Source organism: Prionailurus bengalensis, chromosome E4, assembly GCF_016509475.1.
Source record: "Prionailurus bengalensis isolate Pbe53 chromosome E4, Fcat_Pben_1.1_paternal_pri, whole genome shotgun sequence".
NCBI classification, from domain to species: Eukaryota; Metazoa; Chordata; class Mammalia; order Carnivora; family Felidae; genus Prionailurus; species Prionailurus bengalensis.
In genome coordinates, this window is record NC_057360.1 from 36,389,100 (window position 1) to 36,403,981 (window position 14,882).

The window sequence follows — 14,882 nt, forward strand, 5'->3', positions numbered from 1 at the left end:
ATATATTTGCTTCCAAGTATGGTAATTTAATCAATAAAATGGTATTAGAAGGCAAAAAAAAGAACACAATCTCAAGTAATGTTTTATATCAACTGACTTAGATTTCATGTACCTTCTTCATTTAAATGCTTAAAAAACATGGCTATTCAAAGACTATCTGGTACAAAGAATCCCTAAAACAGATTAAGGTCTCTTCTTTTTTTAATGGAGGTATAACTTAGATATAACATTATATCAGCTTCAGATATAGAGCATAATGATTCGATACATTGGGAAATGATCACCACAGTTAATCTAGTTAAATCTGTCACCATACATGTTCTCCACTTGTGTATAGTTGTGTCCTTTTAAAAAATTCATTACCTTGCTGTCATAAAACAGAGGCAGAATGATTCCAGCCCAAGAATTTATTTCCAGCTGTTCTCTTTGCATTCCTAACCAACATCAGGCAAAATGTGTTCAGCTCTAAAATTACTCCTATAATTAAAATCTTTCTCTAGTTTAAAAAAAAATCAAGAAACAACCCCCAATTGCTAAAAACATCGGTTACGACTCAGCACGGCACTTAACTGGAAGAAAATATATGGCAAAATAATATTTTTTTCTAATTTTGTGAAATGATTATAGCAAAAAGTGTCAACTTAAAATAGCCTGTGTAAGTGAAATGTGCACTGTTCAAAACCTATGAGTTCCAGGTGGTATTTGGCCTGAACAATTTTTTTGAAATCATATTTCACTTGCAAAATGACAAAAATTCAAGTTATTGTATTTGTATTGTATTTATTTCTAAGGAGATTTTATTAACAAAAAAAGTAAACAATATAACTATATCCAGATTGTTCATATACGCTTACCTATTCAAAGTTCTCATCAGTTCATATATTTTTAACTTCTCTACTATAGATTGTTGGGTAGAAATCACACATTTAAGGGCTGGTTATCACTTATAGTATTCTGGGAAGAGTTTTATTTTCATTCTCTTCCCAAAATGAATTTAAGAAAGTGGAAAGAGAAACACTAACTTCTATGTGATAACTATTTAGCATTTTGGAATACTTGTCATCCAGAAAACAATTTTTTAAAGGCTCCAAACTACAAAGAAAATAGCTAGCAGAAAACTTCAGCGCAGTTAGACTATCTTATTTAGAGTTGTGAGGAATAAAAATAGCTCATAGTCAGCTCTTCACAGGCCACTAAATGTTTTTACGTACATTACCTTATTTGAGCTGTGTTTTTGTACTCTAAAATAGGCAAAGCAGGTAGTGTCTTAAGCAGCACATTCCAAGCACAGTTCAATGAGGAGTCCAATAGATCAGGGGGCTCAAGTCCACTGTATCTTTGTAAACTATGCTATTTGGGACCAGTCCTTAACCTGGTTGCTACAATGTTACTTAGTATAGTACCTAGCATATCACAGACACACCATACATACAAGTTTTATTGCAATAACTCGCCAAATGAGGAAACTGAAGGTTCTGAATTGGCCCTAGGTCACAAAGATAGCAACTGAGGAATATTAAGAATCTGGGTATTTGAATTCCTGGCTAAATAGTCCTTCAGCCCAGAAATTCTACCTCGTAGACTGCTAAATAAAATATGATAAAACTTAAGATATATAGAGATTTCTTCTGTATCAGTTCAAAGTAATTACCCTAGAAAGGAAAAGGGGCTGCTCAAAGCTGATACTTTGAGAAGAAACAGTTGAGAGAATCACCAATAATAATCCAGAATTATATGCACAGGGAAAACAGGAAGTCCCCAAATAAACTACTTAAAATGGTAGGGAAACATGTGGTACAATTTAGGTATTCCTATTTAAAATTTTTAAAAAGAGGGGCGCCTGGGTGGCTCAGTCACTTAAGTGTCTGACTTCGGCTCGCGTCATGATCTCATGGTTTATGAGTTCAAGCCTGATGTTGGGCTCTTCTCAGAACCTGGAGGCTGCTTTGGATTCTCTCTCTACTCTTCCCCTTCTTGCGTGTCTGTTGCCCTCTCTCCCAAAAATAAATGAATAAAACATTAAAAAAATTATGATATTTGTTTCTTTAAATTTAGTGCCTTTCAGATTGAAAGCTTCTATTTCTACAAAATTTATGAGACAGGCACATTATTCTTTAAAAATGTTTTTGAGGCTGTTTTTCTTCTCAAAAAAATTAATGTGAATGCCAGAAAACTCTCTGAGTCTTTCCATTAAAGTAAACGGATTATGGAAATAATAAGTGTTATTGAGGAAATTCTTAACATTGTTCTCATTCATCATACCAGTGATTTTCTCACACTCAAGGACAAAATATCTTTGTTTCCCCCTTGTGCAAAGACTTCATCTTCAAATGTATTTGTTTGAATTCCAGTAATTTGTAGTTACTGTTCAAAAAGTATATAAATTGACCTAAATTGTTCAGTGAAGCCTGGAAAATGTCACTAAAACTGAAGATCACCTACCATCTCTTCAAATTCCCCTGATGCCTTAGTCAGTTAAAAAAAAAAAAAAAGAAAAGAAAAGAAAAAGAAATACTACTATATAAATAAAAGACTGATCAGAAATATATCAGAAAGTAATTAAGAGACAAATGCTACTAATGAAGAATAACTACATGCTTCTATATAAAAGCAATCTGAAAATATTTCTATTTTTTTTACGTTTAAATAATTGGAAGGGGATTTAAAAACTAGTCTTATTTTAAATGAAAAAAAAATACAAAAAACCACCTCCATGGTCTTAACTAGTCAGTATTCCTTAGCTACTTTTTCATAGACCAATATCTGTGTTTACTGCATCCTCTGCTCTACTTATGTCCCCTTTTATTACCTTTTAACCTCCATGGATACTCTTCCCTTTACATACTTCCTGATATTTACATTACTTTCCTCTTAAGGTTGAATGTTCTACAAAGGTCTCATGAAAAACAATTGGGAGTAACAGGGATTTCTTCACAGTCCTGACCACAGGGACTCACAGGATAGCAAACAGATATTGGAAACCTGTATGCATTTCAGTCTTTAACCATAGTTCTAGATTCAATGTGAATCTAGATTGAATGTGTAATTCAATAATTACACGGTTCCACCACGCTCGTATTAACTTTATCCCAACCACATATACTAGCATGCAACTAGCCGTTGCAATGACACAGAAAGGGGAGAAATTAGATGCTTCTCTGAAATTCCCTAACTATTTTTGCTTAAAGGAACATAATTTTTTCTTCAGCTTTAATGAATGTCGATTTCTCTTACGGTGATCTTTCTTAGGGCTTTCTGTTTCAAAAATCTTCAACAGATAATCAAGAGACAGGAATTTTACTTTTATCCAATCACAGTAGAGAAGGCTTGACTACTACTCTTGTTTACTGAATGTCTTCTAATTAAGAAGATCTCTTATCATAAGAAAGCAATATATTATAGTTATTAAAGCAAGAGCTTGGAAGCCAGACAGATACATGTTGAGTTCAGATTCTAGCACTACTAGCTGTGTGACCTTGAGGAAATTACTGAGATAAGTGCCCTCATAAAAACAGGGATAGGTAATCAAACTATTTCGTAGGTGCTGTGAGGATTAAATGAGATCAAGTTTGTAGAGCTCTTGTAAGAGATTCTGTCACATATTAATATTCAATAAGTAGGAACAATTATAATTATTACTATGAGAGAAGCGGCAGTTATAACCATTTACTTCTTTAAAAAATAGTTCAATATCATGATAAAGACATCTTATTTCTTACAAATGCAGTCTACATGACAAATGTCTAATGTTCTTTCATATATATATCATCGTTTATAAGAACATTACTAAGTTTTATTAGATTATTCACATTTTTATTTCAAGTCCTAATAAATTGTGCTTTATTTTATACTAAGAATAAGCTCTCTGTGTCTCTAAAATAATAACTTAAAATATAATAATTAAAAATAATACTTAATAGCTAGGCACAATTTTTAATATACTTTCTTGCTGTACACATTGAAATTAATATTTGTTGAACTACGCTTTCCTTTTGAATCAGTATTGCCCACCCTCCCACCAAACTAAAATAAGTGTTCAAAATCTTTTTAATTTTAAGGAGGGACAATAAAGTGGTTGGCATGAAATTGTACTGAAAATATAGCAGTCTCTAAGTCAGATGCCAGCTGGCGATCAATGTTCCATTCTTTTTAAACCATAAGACCTTTATTGAACAATGTTAGTAACCCCTCTCACACCAGAAAACCCATCTACCTTCTATTCTATTCTATTACTGAGGAATCTGGACCAATGGTTAAGACTACAGAATTTAACTATACAAAATGATCATAGTTCTACCCATTACTGTCACAAGATGTCATCTTCAATTCCATAGAAGATACTAGCCCCACGGGTCATAAAAATAATGAGACAGCAGTTATATAAATACTGAATAGATGCCTCAAGCAATTTGTCCATGAGCTGACAATATTTTGCTTGTCTGAGTTGAAAAGTAAAAAAGCCTTATTTTAACACAAAAGTTCCATTGAAGCTAAATTTTTACCCATGAGCTGAGGAAAGCAAGGAGCTGAATGATTCCACACTTGGTTGACTTGCTGAGTCAAGTAAACTAAGTTTTTCCCAAAGCTAAATGCTTTCAATGAAATGCTGTACTTACACCAGAGGAAGATCCATATGCTTAGTTCATTTGGACCTCTCTTCACGAACAAGTTATCTCAATGTTTTGTATATTTTTATGGAGCAAAAATAAATCTTATTTGAGAATAAAATCACATTTTGGCAAATGTGTAGATGAGTACTTATTACTACGTCTTTTCATGTTTTATTTCTCAATTCTAGCAACTATTTATTCACACATAAAGACATTTTCTTCCCAAATTAAACCTACAAATAAATAGAAAAAATTACTATTATGCCAGCTGAAAATGAACACACCAGAGACTGTTGTTTGTTTGGTTCACCCTGTTCTCTAGAACAGTGCCTAGCACATAGTAAATACTTAGCACAAATACTGGCTGAATGAATGCATATGACATTTCAAGGACTCCAGCAAAATTCTCTGCCAGAGTCAGGACTATATACTGGAGCAATCACGTACAAAGTACCAGTTCGTAAGTCATTAACCGCCTAGAAATTACAACGTTGTTTGAATACTTACATATCAAATAGTGTAACTAATTATATTAAGTTTCATTATATTAAATAAAAATGCAATATCACCTAACTTATGTTTCACACATACAAAATAATACGACGCCTTCCATTTGTTAGTGAGCACTTTTTACAGTGACAAGTGTAAGCACATGGGATGGTAAACTGAAAAGTCTTTTCCTCATGCTGCAGTGTTCTGCAAAGCAAAAAAAAGGTAAAGGCTTCTATAACAACACACTCACTTAAAATGTAAAAGCAGCTGTGGTATTCAAATCTTTTGTTTTATATTATATTACAATCTAATATTTCAACTATAATCTCAGTTCTTTAATTCTTACTTAGTATGAGCCAGCACTGTGGGTTTTTTAGCAGAGAATACTAAAGGAAGATATAAACTAATTGCATTTCAGTGACATTTAGTTCTACTACTATTAAGAGATTATCCAAGAAAACAACTACCAATTCATGAGACCATCTTAACACCTTGAATAATAAAATAAGTTAATACCACAGCTCTTATAAGATGAAAAAAAATGTATCTAAAACATTGTATGTTTAAGAAAATACAACTGTTTATGAAGTAGATTGTATCAGATACAGGAGCAAAAATCAAGGCAATTGCTACTCAGAAAATGGACAATCATACTGAAACTAGTCTTTACCTCCACAAAAGCCACCTGAAGTGATTTCCTCTTCAAATACATCAGAGAAACCCCGTCCTGCATTTAATTTTGCCAGTCGACCATCAATAAACTGAAATTAAAAAGTGTCAAATACGTTAATTTTCACTTTCTTAAACTTTTACTTATATCAAAAGATTCATATCACTCATAAATATAAAATATGCACGTATATGTACAGGTATACACACATCTACATGTACATGACAAGAAAACTCTCAAACATTGAAATAGCAGGCACTCAATAAATAACAGCTAATTTATTAAATAAAAAATGTACAGTACAGACTCTTACTTCATTAATAAGAAAAAGAATGTACTATTTACTGGCATTTGGTTACTTTCTATTTTGTTGATCTATGGCATCTGAAATTTCTCTTTCTTGGATTATAAAAAAATATTACAAATGTTTTGAGGTTTCTCCATTCATAATGAAGGTAAAGTATCTTTAAGCCTCCCTTGCATAAGAGACAAAGGGTAACCATAAGAAATATTTAAATGATGTCTGAAGCGTAGACTTGAAGATTTGGAGACTAATATAAAATGTTCATTTTCATGCTGGAATTAATCCTGGCTACAATATTTTTTTATCCTGGAAATTTTAAATTTAGTCAAATTAAAATAAAGTACCTTGACTTTTAAAAAATTCTCACACTCTGTTCTAGTTTTAAAAAAAATACAGTTTTCTATTTAAATGAACAAAACTAATTGAGCTCTATAGAGCAATACAGTTTTCCTCAGGCAGCAATTTAACATTTAATGGTTTAACCATTTAATAGCAGTAAGTTACACCAGTTAAAAGACTTTGGAACAGAAATCTCTTACAGACCAAAATTAAGACACAAATGAATCAACAGTTTCCAGTTCAAAATGTGGTTTAACTACTTTTATATTATTACAGATTAATTTTGACCCAAGAGGTGGCAAGATGGGTTTAAATAGACATAGCCTAAAAGGATATATAGTCAGAGCTTTTTTTTTTTTTAGTATAAATTGCTTTCATAAAAATTAGAAAATTTTGAGAGCTAGGTACCACAGATTACCCATTTTTAGTCTCGTTATGCTTGGCGTTCAAAAAATTTCCGATAGTATAAACAAATATGAACATGGAGTTTGGAGAATGAAAGGCTTACATCACATCTCTGCCACTTACTAGCTTTATGATCTTGGGAAACTTGTCTCTGAGTCTCTGTTTCCCTTCTATAAAATGGGAATAATAATAAATATCTTCTAGTGTTTTGTAAGGGTTAAATGAAACAATACGAAGTACCCAGACTGCAGGCACAGAATAAATGTTAAATACTAAAATCCATTTTTCCCACGACCACCATCACCTTTCAATCACTATTAATTTCCGAGTTTACAGGATCACTGTGGTATCTTTAATATCTGGCAAATGCTTAACATATAGTTTGAAATGAATGTCTGCTGAAAGACTGAAGTATACCGAAACATTGTGAACAGTCCTATATTTACACGATTTTAAAGGTAACTAATTACAACATATAGAATTATGCATTTCATTCTATCTTGAGATAAAACGTGGTAACAATGTACGGCTACATATAATAAATGGTTAATTTGAAAATAAAGTGGTTTAAAATGCTTGCAAAATTTGACTTTCACAGATTTTCAACATAACATTATAAATCAAACTATAGTGGTCTAATTTGATGGACTAAGTATCGTTGTGAAAAAAGTAAGGTGAAGCAAAATGATAAATTTTAAGTAATACATTACTGATGAATGGCACAAAGTAAGACATCCTTTTAAGGGACTTAATTTGCTTTAAAAGATTAAGACTACAAGACTTTTTAAAAGGTTTTCATTTTTATGTTTACTAGAAATAATCCATCCATTTTCGTTTGAGTGGAACAGTTCAACGTCTAAAAAGAGATAAATCCCCAAACTATTTACTGATTATGCATTTTCGAGCATGAGTAACTACTTCGTGTTACTGAACTCGTGAATCGAGCCAATAAAAATTAATCACTTGGTAAAATGCCACGTGTTATCACTGACTCTGCAAACAATCCTGTCAGTGACAGACACTTATCTTTCATGAAAATGTTTGTTTTTAAAATAAAAGATGGATTTTGTACGTATATATTCTATATATGTACACCCAAATACAGACACCGAGGAGTAAGCTGAGAAGTGGTATTAATGGAGAAAAATGCTGAAGGCAACAGTTCTCTAAATTCCTTTTTCTATTTTTAATTCAACAACCAATAACACCTTTTTTTCTTTTTTCTCAAGTGGATGGGTCCATGGTCACTCCGTTCTAGTAACTTTGGAGGATTTCATAGTAAGTAAAAAACGATAAGAGCATTTTTAGCTACTTTTGCAGAGAAGTAATTCTGAACCAAAAATATTATCTGTTGGAAAGTTATGACTCTATAATGTGCTGTAAACTGTCGCTTGGCTAGTAGTTACCCATATAATAGTAAACACATATCTTTGTAATTGTCAGTTTTGGAAGAATTGGTTTGGAATTGCAAGTAATGACAAGTAACACTGTTAATAACAATGAAAGTGCCGCAGATAAAACATAACATTAGGTTGCAAGTAGATTTTTAAAGGAATTTAAGAGTTTGCATTAAGATGATGCTTTTTACATAAATCTTAATATTTTGCTTTTCATTCCAAAAGTGAAAATTAAAACCTGAAACTAAACATGCTAAATAATCACACCAATCATAAATAACATAACTGGAAATCTCAAAAAAATCACAGACATAATTCCATAGCACAGATTCCACAATTTTCTTATAAATTATAAGTAGATAACATTTATTAAAATAAGGATATACATAATTATCAAGATCAGTAATAATATTCCCTCCAAATCATCAATAATTGCAAGAATTTTATTAGTCCTTAGGACACAATCTTTTTTTTTTAATGTTTATTTTTGAGAGAGAGAGAGAGAGAGAGAGAGAGAGAGAGAGAGAGATCAGGGAAAGGGCAGAGTGAGAGACAAAGGATCCGAAGCAGGTTCCATGCTGACAGCAGAGAGCCCAATGTGGGGCTCAACTCAGATCATGACCTGAGCCGAATCAAGAGTCTGACACTTAACTGACTGAACCACGCGGTGTCCCCTTATGACCCAATCTTAAAGTAGTGTGACAGGTTATAAGATAAATGTTTTAAGTAGCAAAACTACTTCCTGCTACTCTTTGTGATACTGTAATTGCTAAGCTTTTTCAAAGTGTTCTGACCTTCAAATAACCATCTTAATATGAAATCCAAGTCCATTTAAAGAAATTATCTATTGTTTTAAGTAGGCTTCAGTGAATAATATTGTTAAATGAAAATGGACATTCACCACATTGATTTTTAAAATATAATTCAATATAAAATAAAGGTTTTAAAAATGCAACAAAATAGGGGCCCCTGGGTGGCTCAGTCGGTTAAGCATCTGACTTCAGCTCAGGTCGCAATCTCGCGGTCCGTGAGTTCGAGCCCCACCTCGGGCTCTGGGGGCTAATGGCTCAGAGCCTGGAGCCTGCTTCTGATTCTGTGTCTCCCTCTCTCTGCCCTTCCCCCGTTCGTGCTCTGTCTCTCTCTGTCTCAAAAATAAATAAACGTTTAAAAAAATGCAACAAAATATAAACAGTAGACTTAGTGGTAAGCTTCTTTACAAAAAAAAATATATATATATATTTGTATATACAAATATATATAACTATATATATAGTCTGTGAATCTGATGTATACATAAAGAATATGTTCTGATCAGATTCACAGAGTAAACTTAAATATATGGCCAGTAGACAATGTATCTTTCCTCTATGAGACAAATTGTATGCTTTTCAAAGGTCTTTAATTCTTCACCAGTTCGTGCATTCCTGGCATTTAATCTAAAAATCCAAAACAAGTTATGCTATTAATCGGTCAGTGTTCTAAATGCCTTTAGTGGTCTAGACATATGTTACATAAATATTTAATTGCCATCAATCCATCAACACTCTGAGGATGACAATAATTAAATTTTAATATTCTTATATGATTTTTAAAGATTTTGACTTTAAAGGAGCTCAAAAAAAAAACACTGTTCTGGGGACAGAGGGTCGGTGGTGCAATTCTTTACCAAGCTGGGGAAGTGGGAATGAAGTGCTGTTTTTTGTGCTAACCTGACAGTCTTGTTACCGAAGCAAGGCAACAGAGGCACTGGAGCATCCCAGTAAACAAATCTATACTCCCCAATTCCTTTTTCAGCCTGGAGGAAAAATTAACATATTTCAAAATTTATCTCATATTAGAAACTCTTCTTGGGCACAAATGTAAGATAACCAGTATAATAAAGGCTTGAGAGCTAGAGAAAAATACATTTTTAATGAGTCAGAAATTTTTAGCAATTTAGAGAAAACATTTACATACAGTAAAAAATTATGCTTCAAATACATTAATTTCTAGCAGATCTTTAAAATCTCTCTTCTATATAATGCTTTAGGGCTAAAAAAGAATAAGTAGTCTAATTTAAATATTTCTTCTTATAAATGCTCAGTAAACCTTGACAGGTTAGTGAAAACTACACTAAAGTGTTACAATAAATTAAGTCAACAGATATCTATAGACACCTGCTAGATGCAAGGCATTCGGTTAGTAGCTATATATAAACACAAACTGCGACAACAAATGGGAATAAGGTGGGTCAGTTTAGAGCTAAACCAAGAGAATTAAGCACATGAGGAAACAGAAATAAACTGTTATTTTTATTCCATTTCAAATATTAGGTAAATAAAACTGTAAAAATACTAAATTACACTACCATGGTATAATGAACAGGAAAACACTTTGAAGAGTATAAAAAACCCATTCAGTGCAATTTATTATTAGAACTGATAATTTAAAACAACATTAATGGAACAACAGTATCCTCCAGGATATATCAACAGATAGGCTTTAAATAATTTGCAACAAAATGAAGTCAAACTTCATGACCACCAGACCATAGAATTAATTAATTTAATCATTCAATTCAATATAATTAATTCAATATCATTCAATACCATTAATTAATTCAATCATTAATTCAATATAATTCAATGTTTACTACAGGCCAGGTACTTTTCTAGATGCCTGAAATACAGAAATGAAAAAAAAAAAAAGACAAAAATTCAAGCCCTCGTGAGCTCTCTTTTTTTCTTGATGAGCCTACTAAAGGTTAGTATTTCATTTATCTTTTCAAAGAACCAGGTCTTAGTTTCATTGATCTTTTCTAATGTTTTTTTTTAAAGTCTTTATTTTCATTTATTTCCTCTCTGATCTTTATTATTTCCTTCCCTCTACTAACTTTGGACTTTTTTTTTTCTAGTTCCTTTAAACTTAGATTGTTTAATTTGAGACTTTCTGGTTTCTTGAGATAGACCTGTATGTCTCCTCAGGCAAGGGCAATAAAAGCAAAAATCAACAAACAGGACTGTGTCAAACCAAGAATCTTTTGCACAGTGAAGGAAACCATCAACAAATTGAAAGACAACCTATGGAATGGAAGAAGATATTACCATATGATATTAACAGATAAAAGACTGATACCCAAATTATATAAAGATCTCATACAACTCAATAAGAAAAAAAAACGTTTTTTTAAAATGGGCAGAGGACCGGAATAGACATTTTTACAAAGACACACAGATGGACAATAGGTATTTGAAAAGATGCTCAGTATTATGAATCATCAGGGAAATGAACATCAAAACAAGGTATTTCAAAACTGTCAAAATGTCTATTATCAAAAAAAAAAACAACAACAAGAAACAAGAAGTGTCAGTGAGGATGTGGATGAAAGGAAACCCTTGTGCTCTGTGGGTGGGAATATAAATTGGTGCAGACGCTAACAGTATGGAGGTTCCTCAAAAAAATTAACAACAGAACTACCACACTGTCCAGCAATTCTGGATATTTACTGAAAGAAATATTTTTGGGTATTTATTCAAAGAAAATGAAAACACTAATTCAAAAAGATGTATGTACCCCTATATTCATTATGACAACAGCCAAGATATGAAAGTGACCTAGGTGTCCATTGATAGATGAATGGATAAAGAAGATGTGGTGTGTATATATACAACAGGATATTACTCAGCCATAAAATGTATGAAATACGGCTATTTGTTGCGATATGGATAGACCTAGAGGGTATTGTGCTAGGTGAAATAAGAGAAAGACAAGTGCTGTATGATTTCACTAATATGCGGAATCTAAAAAAGCAAAACAGATGAACAAAACAAAACAAAACAAAACAGACACAGACTCACAGATACAGAGAACAAACTGCTTGCTGCCAGAGGAAAAGGGGGTGGGAGCATGGGTGTGAGAGGTAAAGGGATTCAGTACAAACTTCCAGTAATCAAATAAATAAGTCACAAGGATGTAAAGAACAGCATAGAGAATATAGTCAATAGTATTGTAATGACTCTGTATGGGGACAGATGGGGACTAGACCTATCATTATCATTTCATAATATATAAAAATACTGAATCTCTATCTTGCACATCTGCAACTAATATTGTATGTCAATTATAATTCAATAACAAAAAAATCTTTTGTGATGCTTAAATATTTAGTGGGGGAGAAGGGGAGTGAAAGCATGAAATAAGAAAAGGTAATACATTACATAGCGTGTTAGAAGGTGATGAGTGTCGGACAGTAAGATAGAATTGCATAAGGAAGGTTGGGGAGTTTGGGGCAAGGAACTTCCAATTTTAAACAGTGTGGTCAGGGCAGATATTATGATGAAGGTGACATCTGAGTCAAGACTTGAAAGCAGTGAGGAAGTAGGCCACATAGTTTATGGGAGAAGACGATCCCAGGAAAAGGGAGCCACCGGCATAAATAACGCCCTGATGCAGGAGCACGCATGTAATCAGTAGGTCTGTAGGAAGCTCTGGGTATTGAGAGAAAACCCAGACAACCATGATGACCACTCTCATTTTAAAGTCATAACCTGCCATTTCCAACGTGCTCTGAATGATGCCAGACAATTGTTTTTTCTCGAGTCCATTCATTCTCTGACTTCATATTTTCTCCCTCCTTAAATACCCAACCACTTCTCCCATTCCCTCTCAGCTGATCGTGCTTCCTAATTACATGTAAGAAAAACAAACAAACAAACAAACTGAAGCCATTAGGAGAGAAATTCTGCAAGCTCCAAGCAGCACATGTGCCCAGCCCCTTCGCCTCGTCCTCTCCCCGTCTGTGCCTTCTGTCCTGTTGTGCATTAAGTAACTGCTCCTCACAACGACCAACTCCACTAACAATTTTTCCGTTTTCCTGAATATAGCTTTCTGTATCTACCAGATCATCCCACCAGGCTCCACACACATGTTATTTCTCCTCTTGACCCCATTTACTTCTCTAGCCATGCCCATTTCTGCATTGCGCTTTACAGTAAATCTCAAAAGAGCTGTGAGTATTTTTATCTTCACTTCTTCTCCCATGCTTCAGCCACAATTTCTGCCTCACCATTTCAGCAAACTTGCGCTTGCTGAGGTCATCAGGTCTCTACATTACTGAATTCACTGGTCAATTCCAGATCCTTATTTTTATTCACTTGTCACAAGACTTTGACAATGTTGATCCCCTCTTCTTTGGTATTCTTTCTCTACTGCTCTCAACTCTCTCCTACATCACTAATCACTCACTCTCCCTTGGCCTCCTTCACCATTGCCTTCTGCTGTTTTCCAGTCCATGGGCCTCTTGCCATTTCTCTTTATAGCCACTCCTTTGATAATTTCACTTGGTCTCCAGTCTAATGACTTTAAGTTCTCTCCATGCTGATGACGCCCAAATTTCTATCTCTAGTATAATTTTCTCCTCTGCCTTACTTATCCATTTGCTAACCAATATCCTAGTTGGATGTCTAATAGACATCTCAAGCCTAATATGGCCCAAACTGAACTCATTCTTCTAACCAAAATATTTCCTGCCCATAATCTTCCCCATTTCAGTAGAATGACAGCTATTCTACCAGTTTCTTAGACAAATCATGGAAACACCTGTGAGTCTTCTTTCTCGCATTTCATATTAAATCTTTCAGAATATCCACTGACTTTATCTTCAAAGTGGATCCATAATCTGACTTCAGCTGTTATCCTCTTTCCTGAGCCAGTTCTTAAATGCCATCACTTCTCACCAAGATTACAGCAACAGCTTTCCAAATCTTCCTCTCTGCTTCTATCTTTGACCACCTTTCAGGTAGTTGTTCAAATGCCACATATTCCATGAAAATCTACACTATTTTAAATTCCACCCTAACCCCCAATAGGACCCCCCTTCCTATTCTACTTACTTTTCCATAGTACTTAATCTTTGAACACTCCACATAATTTATCTATTGTCTGTCCTCTACCTACTAAAAATAAAACATTCACAAAGTCAGATAATTCTATTTTTCCTTGTTCTCCAATATATCTTAACACTCAGAACACTACCTCAAATATAGTAGACACTCAAGTTATACTGCTGACTTGAGAGAATACAGAATAATTAGATGACTGTTCCCAAAACTTTAGTGTATATATTGTTATGGCACCTCATTAATAATGTAGATTCCTGGGTTTTAATCCAGGCATCTTGAATCAGACATTTTGAAGATGAGACTCAAGAATATCCATTTTTATTGGTAAACTGATGTTGATCATTTGAGACCCCATTTAGAGAAACACTTTTTAAAATACTAATTGAAATAAGTTAGCAAAGGATGCTAAATATATATATATATATATATATATATATATATATATATAACCTTGTCCTGATAAGCTATCTCCCCTTGTGTATTTCTTCTTCCTGACAGTAAGTCTCCATATCTTTCCTATGCCACATTGTTTTATTATTTTCTCATGTTATGAAATAAGTGCATCATACAATTACCATCTCCCAACAATTCGCATATCAAATGTTTCCAAATACTCCAAACCTATTGAATCTTTAGTAGTAATGCATATGTTGATCTTAGCTATAGATTACATACCATACATAAGTACCTTCATGCTTCCTTTAAGGATGTAGAAATTCATAGGATTCTATTACTTATGTTAAAAGCTTTCTAAAATCTTCCAAAATCACTAGCTGACATAAAAGG

The 14,882-nt window shown here is 33.3% G+C and overlaps 1 protein-coding gene across 2 annotated transcripts in view; it reads right to left on the bottom strand.

Moving 5' to 3' along the window:
- DENND1B (DENN domain containing 1B) overlaps window positions 1-14,882 on the bottom strand; it is a 261,965-nt gene that overhangs the window by 41,630 nt on the left and 205,453 nt on the right. For both annotated transcript variants that reach the window (XM_043567911.1, XM_043567912.1), the window contains one exon: window positions 5,773-5,863. In XM_043567911.1, the coding sequence (XP_043423846.1) occupies window positions 5,773-5,863 (91 nt within the window). The remainder of the gene's footprint in view (window positions 1-5,772; window positions 5,864-14,882) is intronic.